This window comes from Ursus americanus, chromosome 34 (assembly GCF_024610735.1).
Source record: "Ursus americanus isolate L20-20 chromosome 34, mUrsAme1.1.p, whole genome shotgun sequence".
Classification (NCBI taxonomy): domain Eukaryota; kingdom Metazoa; phylum Chordata; class Mammalia; order Carnivora; family Ursidae; genus Ursus; species Ursus americanus.
In genome coordinates, this window is record NC_142160.1 from 16698080 (window position 1) to 16715474 (window position 17395).

At 40.1% G+C, this 17395-nt stretch overlaps 1 protein-coding gene across 4 annotated transcripts in view; it reads left to right on the top strand.

Annotated features, from left to right (window-relative positions):
* Nucleotides 1-17395, top strand: part of PCSK5 (proprotein convertase subtilisin/kexin type 5) — a 447222-nt gene that overhangs the window by 211613 nt on the left and 218214 nt on the right. For all 4 annotated transcript variants that reach the window (XM_045781017.2, XM_045781018.2, XM_045781021.2 and 1 more), the window contains one exon: nucleotides 15957-16060. In XM_045781017.2, coding sequence (XP_045636973.2) covers nucleotides 15957-16060 — 104 coding nt within the window. The remainder of the gene's footprint in view (nucleotides 1-15956; nucleotides 16061-17395) is intronic.

Here is a 17395-nt window from a genome sequence, read left to right on the forward strand (position 1 = left end):
GAGATGATAGCATTTTTGCTGAATGCGGAGACATAAAGGTGATCGAACTTACATTTGCTTTCTTTTTTTTTTTATTATGTTAGTCACCATACAGTACATCCCTGGTTTTTGATGTAAAGTTCGATGATTCATTAGTTGCGTATAACACCCAATGCGCCAGGCAATACGTGCCCTCCTTACTACCCATCACCAGCCCATCCCATTCTCCCACCCCCCTCCCCTCCGAAGTCTTCAGTTTGTTTCTCAGAGCTTTCTATGAGTTTTTACTGAGTTATCGTTTGCAGCATTAACTGAGTTTCATCCTTTTTTATCCAATGGTGCTTGAAATCATGACCAAACCTTAGGTAACAGAAGGCCAAATGAAAAGGAGAAATAATCCGTATTTTTTTATTTCTACCAAATATGCCCATACATGATTGAAAACTTGACATCCCTTCAAAGTTTAAAATTGTTCATCCAGAATCCAGTGAAAGCTTTAATTATCTATTTTTTTTTCATGTTTAGAGGAGGGTAGGGGCAGAGGGAGAGAGAGAGAGAATCTTAAGCAGGCTCCACGCCCAGTGCAGAGCCAAATGCAGGGCTTGATCTCACAACCCCAAGATCATGACCTGAGCTGAAACCATGAGTTGGATGCTTAACTGACTGAACCACCCAGGCGCTCCTTAATTTTCTATTTTTGGTGGGCACACTAGTTTATCTGAAGAACTCGGTACACAACCCAGGGAACGTTGGGAGGAGGGAGGAGAATTGAGGGAGATTGAAGGCAGCCTCTCAGAGGAGTCTGCTTGTTATTTGGCTATGGGAAACCTTTATAACCAACTTGAAAGAGTATAAGAGGGAGCTTCCTGGAGAGAGCATGATCTGGGAGTGATCGTATTAGTCATGCTGCATTCTTACTCATCGCTCTGAATTTAGGTGCCATTGGAGTTGACATCTAATAGCCTCATTGCCATAGCAGATGTATTCAATTCTATAATTTTCATTGTGCTAAAACTCTCCATTATAGGCAACGCCATATCTGAAATATAAAATACTTGTGATCAGTTTGTCTGAGAAATCATAACATTGGAAGGTTGCCCAGAGACCATCTGGTCTGTAGAGATGCTATTTAGCGAGAGTGTTCAAGGATCACCAGGCAAAGGAGAATACTATTGGTAATGTAATGTAGGTTATTTTAAAAATAGAGGTTGTTGGGGGCGCCTGGGTGGCACAGCGGTTAGGCGCCGGCCTTCGGCTCAGGGCGTGATCCCGGCATTGTGGGATCGAGCCCCACGTCAGGCTCCTCTGCTGTGAGCCTGCTTCTCCCTCTCTCCCACTCCCCCTGCTTATGTTCCCTCTCTCGCTGGCTGTCTCTATCTCTGTCAAATAAATAAATAAAATCTTTAAAAAAAAAAAATAGAGGTTGTTGTTTGTTTGTTTTAATTTTTAAGTGGCTTATTTGGAAATTATGTATTATTTTGGTATAAAATTTTCTCGATTGTATGAAATGATGCTGTCCTGGTTTGGCAAAATTAAGTTACCAATCTTCCATTGATTTCATTTGCACAAAATATTTGACACTGAAAGATCCCAAAAGAGCAAACCCATCACCACCAATATTGTTAGCAGTAGAACCATTTAAAAATTAGATTATTATCACCAAAATAATACATATCCATTGTAAAAAAAAAAAAGAGAGAGAGAGAGAGAGAGAATATAAAGCACACAGAAATATAGAAACAAAAATCAAAAGTCTCCCGACACAACTTTAAGCAACTCAGCAACTGTTTTATGCTATTTCCTACTTTATTATACGTCTTCAATCTGTCTGTCACCTTCCCTTCAGATCCTGTTGTTCATCTGGTCTCCCCTCCTCCGTTAGTTTTTTACCATCCATTTTAACGACATAATGCTTTGTCCGACACGGTCAAGCAAGATTAGAATCAAGAAGGTTTTAGGTCGGGGCGCCTGGGTGGCACAGCGGTTATGCGTCTGCCTTCGGCTCAGGGCGTGATCCCGGCGTTATGGGATCGAGCCCCACGTCAGGCTCTTCTGCTATGAGCCTGCTTCTTCCTCTCCCACTCCCCCTGCTTGTGTTCCCTCTCTCGCTGGCTGTCTCTATCTCTGTCGAATAAATAAAATCTTTAAAAAAAAAAAAAAGGTTTTAGGTCATTGTGGGTGATATTCTCTGTCTACTTGTTGGAAATTGGGCATTGAGAAATTCCTGAATTTTAGGAACTAATATTCAAATTGAATTTCAGACACGTGGTTCCAGGTCACTGAAAAGGGTTGTAACACTGTGACTCCTCTACAAATCACGTACTAATCTTTTTTGTTGTTAACGTTTTTCTCATTGGTGTATGCTCCATATATTACCCCGGCCATAGTTATTACAGGTATTTTATCAATTTGTCATTTGCTTTCAAGTTTGCTTCAGATCGTTTTGACAGAGGGGACTTGTCTCTTTATTCTTTCATTATTATTAGTCAATTATCTGTGTCCTTTATAAATACTTCAGTTAGTCACAACTCATCTTTTGGTACCTCCTGGAGAATGTTATGTATGCTCATGAAAGCTATGTGTGCTTTCACCCTAAAATGAGCCCAAATGTACATATAGCAGAGGATTTGCTGTACCCCAGGATGATCTGTGGGCCTCAAGTTAAGAGCTCAGGTTAGAAAGTCCTTTCCCATCTCAAAGTCTCAATTACCAGTTGCCACTTTTATCTAGGGTTTGCTCATTTCATTTTACAGTGTTAATGTCTAACCAAGTGGAATTTATTTTGGCGTTCAGTATGAGGATCTAAGTTGAATTTTTAGAGAGATCCATTTACTCGATGCCATTTCTTACGTAATCCATCTCCGAAAACAATTTGTTTTGCATTCCAGTCATTGAATTTATCAAGGTCTCCCTTGAGTTTTCTATTATTCTGTCAACTCTTTTGACATTACTGTATCATTCCACTTTTTCAACATTTCTTTAAGCATTTTTACCAGTTTATTTTTCCAGGAAAAATTTAGAACCCTTTTACCATGTTCCCCAAAACAGTCCGAGTGACAATTTATGACAACGGTATGAATCTTGGCTTCTTTATAACAGTTGGTTTTCCCATTCAAGAAAATCTGCCTCTGAATTATTCAGATCTTTCTTTTATTAGCAAAATAACATTTCAGGCTTGTCCTTAGTTCCACACTTTTTGGTTTAGATTTATTTTTTGGAATAGCAAATACTTGCATGCTTTGCTGTTACCATTATGCTCTTAACTGGTTATTGCTCATGTAGAGCAGAGATACAATTTTTTGTATGTTTTCCTTCTCTCTAGCCCCTTTAATTCTTCCTATGTTGTAACTGATTACCTTGTTTTTTGGTGGGGGGGGCGGTATATATACGTGGCTTCTGACTATAGTAATATCTGTCTCTGTTCATTTGAGTTTTTTCTGTGTTTGTCTTCATTGTACAAACTAGTTGTTAAGATGTTATGTTTTGGAGTCAGGCTGACTTAAATTCCAATCCTGCCTCCACCCCATCACTACCTGGGTAGCCTTGAACAGGTGAAAATCGTGTTTCTTGGCCTTGTTAAATTTCAGTTTCTTCATCTGAAATTTGGGGTAATAACCCGGAATCACCAGATAGTTGCCAGGATGAAATAAATTTGGGCATTTGGAAAGTATTACAATTATGGAAGCTGGTACGGTCATGATTAGTGTTTCTATTATATTAGCTAACCATTTAAAATATTAAGTATCAAGAATGACAATAAGCTTTCGAAATGTCTAGGTCCTGGTTTTCTCTGGATTTTTTTAAACCGCTGTTTCACTTTTTGCTAATGTTTCCTTTTCTTCCTGGGGCTATGCAGCATTTTTGGTTTTACAAAGGTTTTGTTAAAAAATGGAATTTGGGTCTTTTCTCAGTGTCTGTTGAGATTTTTAGTGTCCAGTTCCTCATACTAGAATTATTTTTTGGGTTTGTTAGAATAATAGATTTTTAAATATTATTTCCACTTATATTACAGATGAAATTTGGTACTTTAGTATGCTACGGGTTTAGTATTAGAATATTTTTTATATGCCTTTGTGTTTATTTTCCTGAGTGCCATTTGTAGTTGCTTTACCTGAACAATGTGTGTATATATGTGTGTGTTCTATATTGTTACAGCAGTTAGCTAATATTGTGTACTTACGGAATATAAAGAGAATCTTGTGAAGTATCCTTTTTTTTTTTTTTTCCTCCATTTATTCCTCAAGTGCTGTTCTTTTTTCCAAAAGGCCAACTCTTGGATTTGTTAATGAGTAATGCTGTTTTTCCTTTGTCTTTGTTTTTTAATTGTGTTATTATCTTTCCTGTCTTCCTTAGAATCACTCTTCATTCTTTTATTAATCTTATTGGTTGAATCATGGTTCATTTATTTTTCCTTTTACATTAGTATGATTTTTTTTTAAACGGCATATTTACCTCTGAACACACTTTTGGCTGACTGTCATTACTTTTTCAAGATGTTTGGGCTTCTTCTTTGGTAGAATGACAATTGAGAATAATACTTTTAAGTGTTTAACAAACTTTGTCTCTATTGAGATTTGTTATTGACCTTTTTTTCCACTGTATTGTGATCAGATAATGAAGTTAGATAATCAACCACACTAGTGGTGTGTGAGGTATTGTTTTTCCGTAGGGCAATTGAGATTTCCTTTTGGCTCAGTGTATCAGCAGCTTTTTCAAAGCTCTTTAGCTGATCCATGAATTCTTAAAAAGAAATTACTCTTTGTAGGAGATATGTTTTAATATTATTAAATTATATCTACTATGTAAACAAATCCTTTATAGTCTTTCCCCTAAAATAAATGGATTAAATTACTTGAGTAGTGGTCTGGGTCCTTCAGTTACTTCTTTTTTCTTATAGTCTTTGATCCAGACATTTTGATGGAAGCATTTCATCCTGTTAGATATTTATTATAGACACTACTTATCTTTCAGCTAACTTGTACTTCCTTGTTCTTTTCAGTGTTTTTATGTCTAAAATGTATTGTCAGCAACTAATTTTGCCATCCATACATTTGTGTGTGTGTGTTGTGGAAAGATCTCTGCCCATTCTTTTTTAGTTTCTACATTTTATTTTTTTAGGTTAAAAAAATGGTTTTAAAATAATGTTGATAATTTTTAAATATCATTTTTTAAATAAAGCTAATATTAAAAATAAATATATCTTATAATAAGGGAGTTATCCCTTTTGACTCCTTGCTATATGAAATTTGCTGTCCCCACCTATACTTATTTCTGCATGTTTAATATCATAATCTGGGTTTATGCAACAGGCTGTTTTAATTAATTTATTTCCTACAATTATTTTTCTTGTCTTTTCTGAAGAATTATGTTAGAAGACTTATTAAGTGTTCCCTCTGTTATTTATTTTTGAGTCATTAGAAGGTCTTTCATAACAACGACACATTCTAGAGGTTTTAATTTTGCCTTACGTATTTATCAGCTGAAGCAGATCTTAAGGTTATTTGTTTTCTTTTGTCGGCTTTCAGAGCATGTGTTTGTAGAGAAGTAGGCTAGTTGACTTTGTCCTACCAATGTGTGTCTTCTGCATTTACTCGGAAAGGACAGGAGCATAGTAGAACATTCTCGGGCTTGTTTCCTTTCAGTGGTTTTAACTGTCCTTTTTCATTGTCTCCTAAAATGAGCTTTGCAGAGAGTCCTAAGACAGAAATTCTGTTTTAATTCCTAAATAGCTTTTAAGATACTTTTCATTTGCTTGAGATTACCTATATGTACACACATACACACACACACACACACATACACACATGTGTATCAGGAGGAGTGTAAGGGATGCAATTCTTAGTATTTCCTGAAACGTACTGAGTCCTTTGAGCCTACCTTGGGCATTTTTAATCAAGTAGGATTTTGATGACCAACAAAGCCAACCACGGACTTCAGAGCTTGAGCTCTGGAGTCGGAGAGACCTGCATGCAAAGCCCTGTTCTTGTTCTCGCTGTTACATGACTTTAGGAGGGAGAGGTCACCTTTCTAAGCCTCAGTTTCCACATCTGTAAGCAGGGAATAATAACAGTCGACCTCACGGGGTGGTTTTGCGTGCATTACCGTAAAGCACGAGAGCGGCCGGTCAGTAAGCAGTAAAGACGCAGTACATGTCGGTCCTCAGAGGCAGACAAAGCTCGTCTTCTGAAGTGGGTTTCTGTTTCCTGGCCTCCAGATCTGTCATCTTGTCTTTCCTCATCTCTTCATTATTTTGCTTTAAAAAAAATTGTGGGACGTTCTTACATTTGTGCCCACATCATTGACTCAGTTTTCCAGGCTATCAGTTCCACAGGATCCATACCCATATCAATGGACTCCCTCTCATGCAAACTTTGCTTTTGCTAATACTACTCTATGCTCCTTCTAGTCTTTCTTTCTCTCAGCTTCTATTTTGGCGTCTACCCTTGCCTTCTTTATCGATGTATTCCCTTTTTGTTCACTGTCTTTTCCATGGGCTCCATACTATTTTTCTTCTCTTTCTCTCTCTCTTTTCTTCATTTTCCTGTCCCTATACTTCCTTCTTAGATTTCTTTGACTTATTTTTTCTTTTTCCTTCCCTTTTTTCTTCCTATGTTCCTATTTTTTCCTTTTTTTACTTGCCCTTGAAGGATGGGATGATAGACAAAACCCCGTGGGCAATTCTCAGCTCCTGGCAGAGATCCATACAAAGTGAGGAATGCCAGGTGAGGAGAGGATCATTTCTTTCTAAGATTTTATTTACTGATTTATTTGAGAGACAGAGACAGAGATAGTGACAGAAAGCACAAGCAGAGAGGAAAGGGAGAAGCAGGCTCCCCACTGAACAGGGAGCCCGATGTAGGGCTCGATCTCAGGACCCCGGGATCATGACCTGAGCCGAAGGCAGACGCTTAACTGACTGAGCCACCCGGGTGCCCCAATCGTTTTTTAAGCAGAGGTTTGCCAGCCAGTCCCTGCAAGCACCACTCATGTGGCTCTTCCCCTCGTGGCCCCTCCTCTAGTAAAAGTGGGGGGGGGGTGAAGTGGATCAGAGCCAGGCTCCAGAATCAGCATATGGTGTGTTTCAGCCCTTGCTAATCACGTGTCCCTGAGCAGGCTCCTGACACTTTCTCTGCTTTGATGTCCTTGTTTGGGTGATATAAGTAATAATATCTCTCAGGATTGCCAGGAGAAATAAATGAAATAATGAATGTAGTAGTTTTCACAGTGTGCCTGGCACACAGTGAGTACTCGATAACCGCCATCTAATACTCTGTACTTTTGGAGGTACATCTGTTAGGAGTTACATTCAGTACCAAGAAAGTATAGCGGGTACAACAGGAAATCCACAAGATGTTAGTTCAGAAACTCAAAGCTACCAAGGCCAAGTCTGTGTTATTTTCTTGATCTTTTTTTTTTTTTTTTTTTTAGATTTTTTAAAAAATTTATTTGAGAGAGAGAGCATGAGTGGGGAAAGGGGCAGAGGGAGAGAGAGAAACAGACTCCACGCTGAGCAGGGAGCCCGGCATGGATTTTGCGATCCCAGGGCCCTGAGATCATGACCAGCACAGAAGGCAGACACTTAACCAACGGAGCCACCCAGGAGCCCTTCTCTTGGTCTTTTCTTAATAGCTGCTGTGGCTCCAGCCATCACATCCACATTCATTTTTTTTAAGATTTTATTTATTTATAGGAGAGAGAGAGAATGAGAGAGGAGAGGGTCAGCGGGAAAAGCAGACTCCCTTCTAAGCAGGGAGCCGGATGCGGGACTCTTATCCTAGGACTCTGGGATCATGACCCAAGCCGAAGGCAGTTCCTAACCAACTGAGCCACCCAGGTGCCCCTCACATCCGCATTCAGGTAAAAGGAAGAAGGAAAAGAGGGAAGGAAAATTGGGGAATGATTGTAGCAGGAAAGCAAAAGCTTTCTCAGAAATGGCCAGTAGACTCCCACTTAAAACTCTATCTCATGTGCACCCCTCTCTAGTGGGGAGTCTGGGGGACGTGTATTTGGCATCTCACATGTAGAGTAAGGGAGGAAATAAAAAAAGAAAGTTGGAATTTACCCCCTAATTCCTACCATCATTTCTAGGACTTGAGACTCTGACAATAGGGACAGGAAAGAGTTAATGCTTGGACTGGCTTGAAAATTAAAAAAGGATTACATGTCTAGTAAAGAATCATGTACGTACTTTTTTAGGCCATGAGTATCTTGGGTCTTTAATTCAGGAGATAGATGGGGAAACAACGCTTAACTTTGGAGGGTCTTTTGTCATTTCTCCCCCTCCTACTTTCCTTTAGGTGACAATCCAGCTTTGTTTTTTTAATGTAAAGTATGGAAATGTTAAACATTATTTTTCTTATTCCAGCCACATCAGCCATAAGGTTACTTGAAATACCTCCAAAATTCCTGTTCTATATTTCTGTTAATCTTAGTTGATCTTTTCCTCAGTGTGTGTGTGTGCAGTGCATAAGACTTTTTAAAAATATTTTTTGTTACCGCTGACATCTAATAATTAGAAAGACTGCTAGGAGTTGACATAATAAACCAAGAGTTTCTAAAATAGAATAACATTTACTTAAAATTCCAGAATCCAAAATGCATACTGATTGTCACTGAAGTTTAAAATGCAGGTGAACATTGAAAATCCCTAATTTAAAATATACTTCTTCGATAAGCAGGTAGAAAAATCATCACTTTAATTCTTTGTATTCAACAGGGGGAAATGAGAGAAAATGCTGTAATTCAGAATAACAGTAACAACAGAGATGCAGCCAAGTATTTTTGTTGCCTGTCCAAGGGTTCAACGGCTGGCTTTTGAGGCGTGAACTCTGTAAATCCCTGAGCTCTGGTAGAAAAGTTTCGAAAACACTGCCGTCTGGCAGTTCAGTTAAGCAAAAAAGTATTTGCAGTCTTTCGTTCTAACATTTGGTACCATACGGCACTCCAATGTCCACCCAAAGAACATTCCACCATCCTCTACATCACTTCAGTGGCCAACTGTCAAGAGGGAAGATGTTCCCACAAATAGAGAGGATTTGTTACAATCACAGTGGGTCCAGGTACTTGTTTCCCTAACTAGTCAGCTTGCTGCCTACATCATTGGCTCGTTAAAACCAGATCCGTTTTTTTTTTTTAAAGATTTTATTTATTTATTTGACAGAGAGCCAGCGAGAAAGGGAACAGAAGTAGGGGGAGTGGGAGAGGAAGAAGCAGGCTTCCAGTGGAGCAGGGAGCCTGATGCGGGGCTCGATCCCAGAACCTGGGATCCTGCCCTGAGCCGAAGGCAGACGCTGAATGACTGAGCCACCCAGGTGCCCCAAAACCAGATCCTTTTGACAGATCTTAGTGGCATTATTATTTCACCAAGCACAAATATACCGATGTGTTGAAAACGCTATTTTGCTCATTTGTTACAAGAACTAAAAAACATACCATTGAAATTTAGGAATAGAAGAAAACAGCTTAATTAAATGGAAATGCATCAAATGCTAGGATACCCTCAAAGTGGTCCTTCTGAATTGTTTTGGGATGAGAGGTTGTACGTCTCAATCAATGATGATGACTGTTGTCTTTGGGAGTCTGTCATGTGCCAGGCACTCTGTATTCATTACCTTGAGTCCTTTCAGCTACCCTGCAGAGTGTGTGTTCCTGTCTGTGCCCTCAGCTGAGAAAACTGAGTCCCCGAGAGGTTCAGTGCATTGTCTGCCGTTACAGAAGCACTAGTAGCAGGCCATGATTTACCCCAAGTCTTCCTGACTCGAAAGCACCATTCTCATGTGACTGTGAGCTACTTAGTATTATTTTTGAGAACAAATTTAAATGAGAAAAATAATACGGATGGCAATGTCTTCCTGCAGAATTCTGTCAGTTCACTTAGAACTGCGTATTTATTCATGCTGAGCGCTGGACAACCTGCAAAATTAGCAGAAGAGGGAAAGTAAGCACTGTCCTCCAGCTTCCTGGAGAAACCCAGACTTGGGTTTCTCACAGCTTGACTGGGATAAGCTTAGCGGGGAGGCTCTCATACTGTCACATTTTGTCTACTGCAAGAGATTTCAAAGCTCGGGGACGAAAACGAGGGTCAGACTTGGGTTTGAGCTTACAGGGTACATGAAGAGAGAGAGGCCTTTAGAATGGCCAGAAATCACAGCCTTGGGGTAATACCGTTGGAGGGACTTGAGGGTGTAAGAGTTCCACTGTTGTGAATTGATTTCAGTGCACGTGATCTCGAGTGAGTGGACCTTTGTGTGACCATTCATCAAATTGTATTCCCTAAGAGTTCACGTAGCAAAGTATTTCAAGGAAATGATTATTGAGCTTCCCAACAAAGTGCCATTTGTTTATAAAGCTGCAGAAAGATTAACTGATATGTTTTTGGTGAGCAATCCTGCAGATAAGCCCCGATGTATAAAGGAAAGAAGACAATTCAGTTTCAGCGGCAGAGTTTTTCTTGGTCAATGAGGGACTTTCTTCCCTGAAGTGTGTTCAGAGACCCAGTTTCTGTGCCTTTGATTTATACTCTCCTCAGGTAATCAGTGAACGGTGTATACAAGAGAGTATACTAAAAATTTGACTTGGGTGGTCCTGAGCCAGTCTTTTCTTTATCTTTTCCACTTCGGTTCAGATATGGGTGGATCATAAGTTGGTGTCCCGGTGATCCCAGGACAAGTCACATTTCCACATCTGGAGGTATTATTAACTGTGTTTTCTGTTAGTACACCCAGTTTTAGGCCAGGAGCTTTTGACTTTACGTAGAGTACACGGTCCAACACAACACAACACAACAGAACAATAACACACTCCCGTTAGCAAGATCTACTCCTCTTTGCAGCAGGACTGACAGTCTGATGATCCTTGCGGCAGCTTCATTATCTGACAAAAGAAGATGGGTTTCCTTTGTTGGATGGTCCGTATTTTATTCTGAATCATCGCTGGCATGCACATAGTACAGTAAGAATAATGTTTTTACCAGTCTCTGCGGGCTTCAGACTCTTTCTGTCTCATCTTTCTCGTTCCAGCTCCCTATGAATCTTTCCCCATAACTGCTGATTTATTTAGCATCTGTACAATGACATTAATTTTCTGGCCACTTCCCCATTTCTATTTTACACAGTCTTAAGGAACATAAAACGAGCCTGGTTTTGTCTTGGATTTTTTTGTTGACTACGTAGTCAGTTGGGTGATGGCGGATGGGTCGCACAATTTCCCCATAAGACTGGTTCATGAACTTGCTCATCACTGCATTAGAGGGAATCTCTCTTGTATGTAAAGAAGATTGCCCCGTTCAGGCAACAGTTTTCATTATCTGGATTCGCTATTGCTGCTTGTGTTGATAAATTCTCTTTCTGTACGAAGATGTGTATGTGTTGTCCCTTTTATCGGTTGCTTCTTAACTGCCTGTGATGACAGATCCATCTGGGGGTTTGGGGGTGGGGGGAAGATTACTTCTTGTTTCTTTTTAATAAATGCAGGCGAGTCAGTCACTCAGGCTCCAAAATTGGTCCTATTTTTCTAAGGACCTCCAAGTACAGATTGATTTTGAACGGTTCACACCTGTGCAGAATTAGCTGAGAAAACTATTGGGGAAGAGAATTTGTTTTTTGGTTTTTTCATTTAAGTGCTAGCAGTTGAACTTAGGAGCCCAACAAGAAGCACTAGACAGAATGTCTTTCTCGGGATATGTCCACCTTATTCTAAACCTGCTGTTGGGGCCATGAAAAATACTTTGAGCTGCTCAGGACAAAAATATACCACCAGGTAGGGATCGTGTCATTAATTATCCTGTTTTTGCTGCTGGAAACTAGAAGTGTTTGAGATGGGGTTCAGATGAGCTCCCCTGACTGGAGAAGTGTTACCCAACCAGACTGTAAGCCACATCAAAGCGTGAGCATGTCAAGCGAGGTGGCAAGTTCAGAACCATAATGTTTAATAATATAATGTAATGACCTACAGTATAAGCGTATGATACTACATTATAAAAATAATATGGTATGTCCTAGTTTGGTATCTTTCCATTTGCCTCAGATAGAGTGTGCCAAAGTTAAGCCTTTGGAACTTAAAACCCAGATTAAGACTTGCGAATCTCCTGAATTCAGTGGCAAACAAAAATCCGCCAACTGAGTTGAGAGACACAGTGCAGGTAGGAAAATGGTGTGACCACGAGGACATGAGATGCCACACTTGGCTTCCTGATCCGGCAAAGAACCACCTGATGAACCATGGCATGTATGTCCTTTCCACTTTGGGGGGTCCATCTGGAAATGGGTTAAATAGTGATAGTACAGGGTCTGCAGCCAGCCAGGTACAGCTGGTTTGAGTTGTAGTTCTACCGCTAACTACCTGTGTGCACTCGAGTTACTGTGTGTAACTCAGAGTCTCCGTTTTGCCATCTGTGAAATGGGAATAAAAGTATTACCTGTGTTCATATGATGTTTGATATTACTCAGTAATAATGCACGTACAACACGCACGACCTGCCCCTGGTCAAGTGCTCATTTAATGTTCGTTATTAACTTGAGGTCCCTAAAGGATACAAACCTTCCTAATAGGAAAATATTATACCTACAGAAGTCCCCAGAAAGTCATGTGTGTTTTATTGCCTTGAAAGCTCATAGCTAGCTAGCCACATTTTGCAGGGATTTATAAATGTTACCATCTTGTGTATATTGTTGTTTAAAGGTAATTGTCAATAATTCCAGGGAGAAACCTTAAGGGGTATGTGGCCTAAATCCTTGTGGCTTTTTATGGGCTCAGTGGTCGCCAGGCTCAGAATGGAGAGAAGCTGCTCTTTTCCTCCAAGTTGGTTATACTTGTGGCCTCTTGATTATTGTGTGCCCCCAAAGCTCTTGGTGCTCCGTCTTCTGTTCGTGGAGGTGAGAGGGGTCTTGGTGTTCAGAAGCCAGTGGAGTGTGGCTCTAGGGTAACTGGCAGAAGGGGGTCCATGTTAGGGGTTCCTACTTTACTATTGTGGCCTGTGAAGTTCCCAGCAGAGAGCATACAGCCTTCTCTTTGCTTTCACTCTGTGTATGGTATACCAGAAGTTTCATAGTCTGACGACTTCTATAACATCCCTGAGAACATAAATAAATTTAGGTCATAAAATGTGAATCAGACTTCCCCCTGAATACAAGTCCTCTCAGGATACTAGCAAGTTAACTTATGGCTATTTCCTGAGCCAATAATTAGTTACCCTCCCACGGGTAGAAACACCACAGATGCAAAAATCCCTTGGTTTCCCGTATTAACTTCCTCGCTTTATTTGGGTGAAATTCAGGAAATTTTGAAAGTAAATGATTTCTGAAGTTGTGCATTATCAAATGTCAGAGTAAAATTACCTGAATGCCTCCTTCTTTCCATGCACAGTTTCAATTTCCGAAAGCTAATTTCTTCCTTCTAATTACAAGGACTCCGAGAAGAGCTAGTTTTTGCAACCCAGCATGAGAGCAAGTAACTTCTGTTCTTTCAGGCTGCCTTGAATGCGAGAGGCTTCCTGAATGGGCCTGAATACAGCTGCTGAAGGCTCGAGACAAATGGTCCCTGTTCTGTCGTCGTCATCATCGTCATCACCATTATATTTTTAGTGCTAAGGGTCACTAGGGAAATGGTCTCCTGATGGTCAGACTTTGTGCTTGAGGGTTTCCAAAGGAGTCTTGCCCTGGTGATAGGTGACATAGGAAACTTGCTTCTTTTTATTTTCTTTTTTGTTTTGTTTTTTGGTTTTCCATGAAGAGTAGTATTTAAAATGATGTTCTAGCTGTGTGTTAAATGTTATTTTAAACTCATTAGGTTGATTTAGAGATATTTATCAAGTCCATGTGTTCATTTAGGTATCTTGCTGTTTGCTCATGAAAGAAAACCAGAAAACAAAAAATATGTGTGTCCACTGGAGAGGATTCTCCAGTACCAGAAATTAAGGGGCTGGAAAGTCTTACGAGACTGAGCTTTTTTGTTGTTTTTTGCCCTTCACCCAAATAACTACACTGGGAAAGAGAAAGGAGCATTACATCTCAGGCAGATCAGGAAAAACATCTTATGGTGACCCTAGCATTCAGAATTATCCCTTGACTCTTTTCCTAGTTTTTCTGACCATGGTGCGACAAGTCTACCGAATTATTATGTGGACTCAGTAGCCATCAACAAAGGGTCAAATCCTGCTATTGGTTTTAGAAGTGAAGCTTACCCACCTCCTGGGCCCCATCCCACAACCTCCCTCCCTTTCTCCAGAGTTTCATGAATTATCAGGTTCTAAACTAAGTTCCTTAGAAGTGTTGTATACAACAAAACAGAAATAAATCTGTTTCCCTTGTTCTTATATTTTTAAAACTTGGGAGGTTGGGTTTCAAGGTCCTCAGCATAAGTTATGTTGTGAATGCAGCCTTACAAAATAGTCCACATCCAGTCTTGCCCCCTCTTTGGAAATGGCAGTACCTCCACTCTTATTTTTAATCTGAGGGCATAGCAAAACGGTTTCAGAACTCGAGAGTCCTTTTCTCTCCCTGTCTCCTTCATGTTCAGGCCACCACGTGGGAGCCGTGGCTCAAAACTTAGCAGAATGTCGTACTGTGTACCACTTCTTGATGGCTTCTTTTGCACCAGGAACTAGGTTAAGTACTTGGTGGCGCTTTCATTCAGTCAGTACAATCAAGTAACGTAGATCTGAGCATCCACATGCTAAATGGGGAAACTGAAGCCTTGAGAAGTCAATTTCACATAAGAAATGAAGAGGCCAGAATCTGATCACTGGGCTCCCTCTGTAGGGAGGCCACTCTCAAAAACACGTATGTGGTGAATGTGATGGGAAAACGTAGTATAAAGTGAAGTAGTGTGCTGCTCCATCATTGAAAATCAGCTGTCATTGAGATAGCAGGTTTTCCCTCTGCCTGGGACACGCCAGCGTCCATCTGTGTGCATTTGAGGGACCACAGGGATTACCATGTACCCCTGTCACGCTTCAGGGAAGGTAGCAAATCATCATCCCCCTTCCCTCAATGTTCTGACCCAACCTTGGCAAATATCCTTCTAAAATGAAGGTGGAGGACGAGAAACAGAACAACTCTCCAGGCTGTGGGATAACTGCCATATTTCCTGGTTAAGTAAAAGATTATCACACCTGACATTCGAGCCTGTGAAGTGAAGACGTATCTTGATGAGAATCTCATGCGTGCATTGAGTCAAATGCCTTCCAGTGTATACGGACTCTTTGAAAGAGAACAGAAGTCTGTTCCCCGGTACCTTTGCTTTTTTGCTTTCTGTATGTTTATGAGTGGTATTGTGGTTCTCCAGTGAAAGGCACTTCCACTCAATGTCTTTGTGCTGCTCTGTGCTAACAATCACAAGAAGTAGGTATCCAATAATTTAATATAATAGCTACTATTGCAGATTAAGGGAACTCCCATAGCTGTGTCTTGGAGCCCAGCTTTTGGGCTCTGTACCGAATTCTCTTTCTTTGGGAGGACTGACACCTGGGGACTCGGTTCAGTTGAGGTTTTTTCCATATCCCGTACGTACACGCAGAATACTAAGTTCTTTATTACCTTACAAATCAATTGTCTGGTGATACAGCTGGACAAGGAATGTTCCAGAAGACTTCAGTTTTGACTTGAGCTTCTTGTAATTTTCGGATGATGATGCCAGCTTTTACACAAAGGATGAGCAGGCCAGAATGGGGAGCCATTTTGTTGAGGAAACCGGAAATCCTCACCCTTTTAAAAACTGAGTGACAGCCGACTAATCCCACATTAGTTCCTAAATTCAGGGTTATGTCTTCTGCCTCCCTCAGACTAACGTCACTTCTCCACGTTGAGAAAGAACCAGAGCGGCATTTGGCATCTGTTCCCCCCACAAACCCAAAGCACTGACCCTTTGTTTTTAGTACTTTGCCATTTTGCTTTTGCTTTTTTTAATTTGCTTGTGACTCTCTGCTTCCCCCATCTTTTTTTTTTTTTTGGTACAATGATTCTTACCTTGTCTTTCCCCAGTCCGTTTCTGACCTGGAGAGACGTGCAGCATGTTATTGTCAGGACTTCCCGTGCAGGACATTTGAACGCTAATGACTGGAAAACCAATGCTGCTGGTTTTAAGGGTGAGAACTTCTTTCATATTCTGTCACAGGCAAAATATTTTTATTTTTCCCCCATTTTAAATGGAGAGCCGGAAGTAGAATCCCTCAAAAGAAACTTGAAATTGTGTGCTGACACACAGAGAGCTTGCTCTTTGAGTAAATAAAAGGCAGATTGATTTTTTTTTTAATTCAAACAACACCTAAAAGGCAGATTTCCTTGGCTTCCCACATCATAGGTCAATTTCTTAAAAGACAACCAACTTCCACGTAGAGCCGACCTATGGGGCTACTAATTAGAAAATTAGTTCGTTTGCTGTCATTGGTTATCTGAGTGGTGTTTGTAACAATGTATGTAACTTCCTCCTCTTCGATAGTGATTACGTCCACTTCAAAAATGACCTGTATATTTTGTTCACTGTTAGTTTCTAGGCCATGCTTGCTCTACATTTTGTTTTTGTTGTTGTTTTTCTAAACTTCCACAAATAGCTCATCTAAAACATTAGTTTATGCGAATGAAAAGTGCTTATGAAGCTTTATAACATACAGCCTTTATATGGTTTTGCACATCGTATCATAAGTGCTGCCTGTTTTTCCCATGGCTGAGGATTGCAGTTCCCGCAAACTGTCTTACTAATGGTAGGCAGTTCGTTTATCATCGTCCATAGCATAAGTTATCATAAAAAGAAAATAATTATATAAAGCAGTTGTCCTAAAGTTTCACGTGACTTAAATTTTAACCCACTAATTTGTTAGAGCCAAGATTACTCTCGGTCATATCTGCAGACTTAAATTTACTCCCAAATAATGTTGGTATCATTGTATATCCCTATGGATGAAAACGAGTATCCCTTACCACAGGGAATAGCTACTGAACAATTGAGGTTCTCATCCTCAGTTCTTTGGTAACATGTCAAATAATCCTGGGCAAGGTCATTGAGGTATTCGGGGCCCTAACTTCCCCATCTTAAACATTTTAGAAGCTGAGTAATATTATCTACATACGATTTCTTAAATATGATTTTAATATCTCTTTAGTGAATTATACCCAACGTATGCAAATATCCATGCTGGAAATGTAAAATGTAATCTTAAAAATTACTTACAGTTATAGTCTCATGCTTAGCCAAATATACCAGATAACCAGTGTCTTATAAAATACTCCTTTGGTTAGCATCTTCACTGCAGACTTCACTCCATGTTTAGAAACAGAAGAATATCCCTCTGCTTTAGAGTAATATCACACACCTCTCCATACTCTCAAACTATATAATGCAGCAGTGTTCATTGAGCTTTTAATCTAAAGAGTTGTAAATTCTTGTCGGGATCCCATTGTCTGAAGGCCACATCAAGACACTC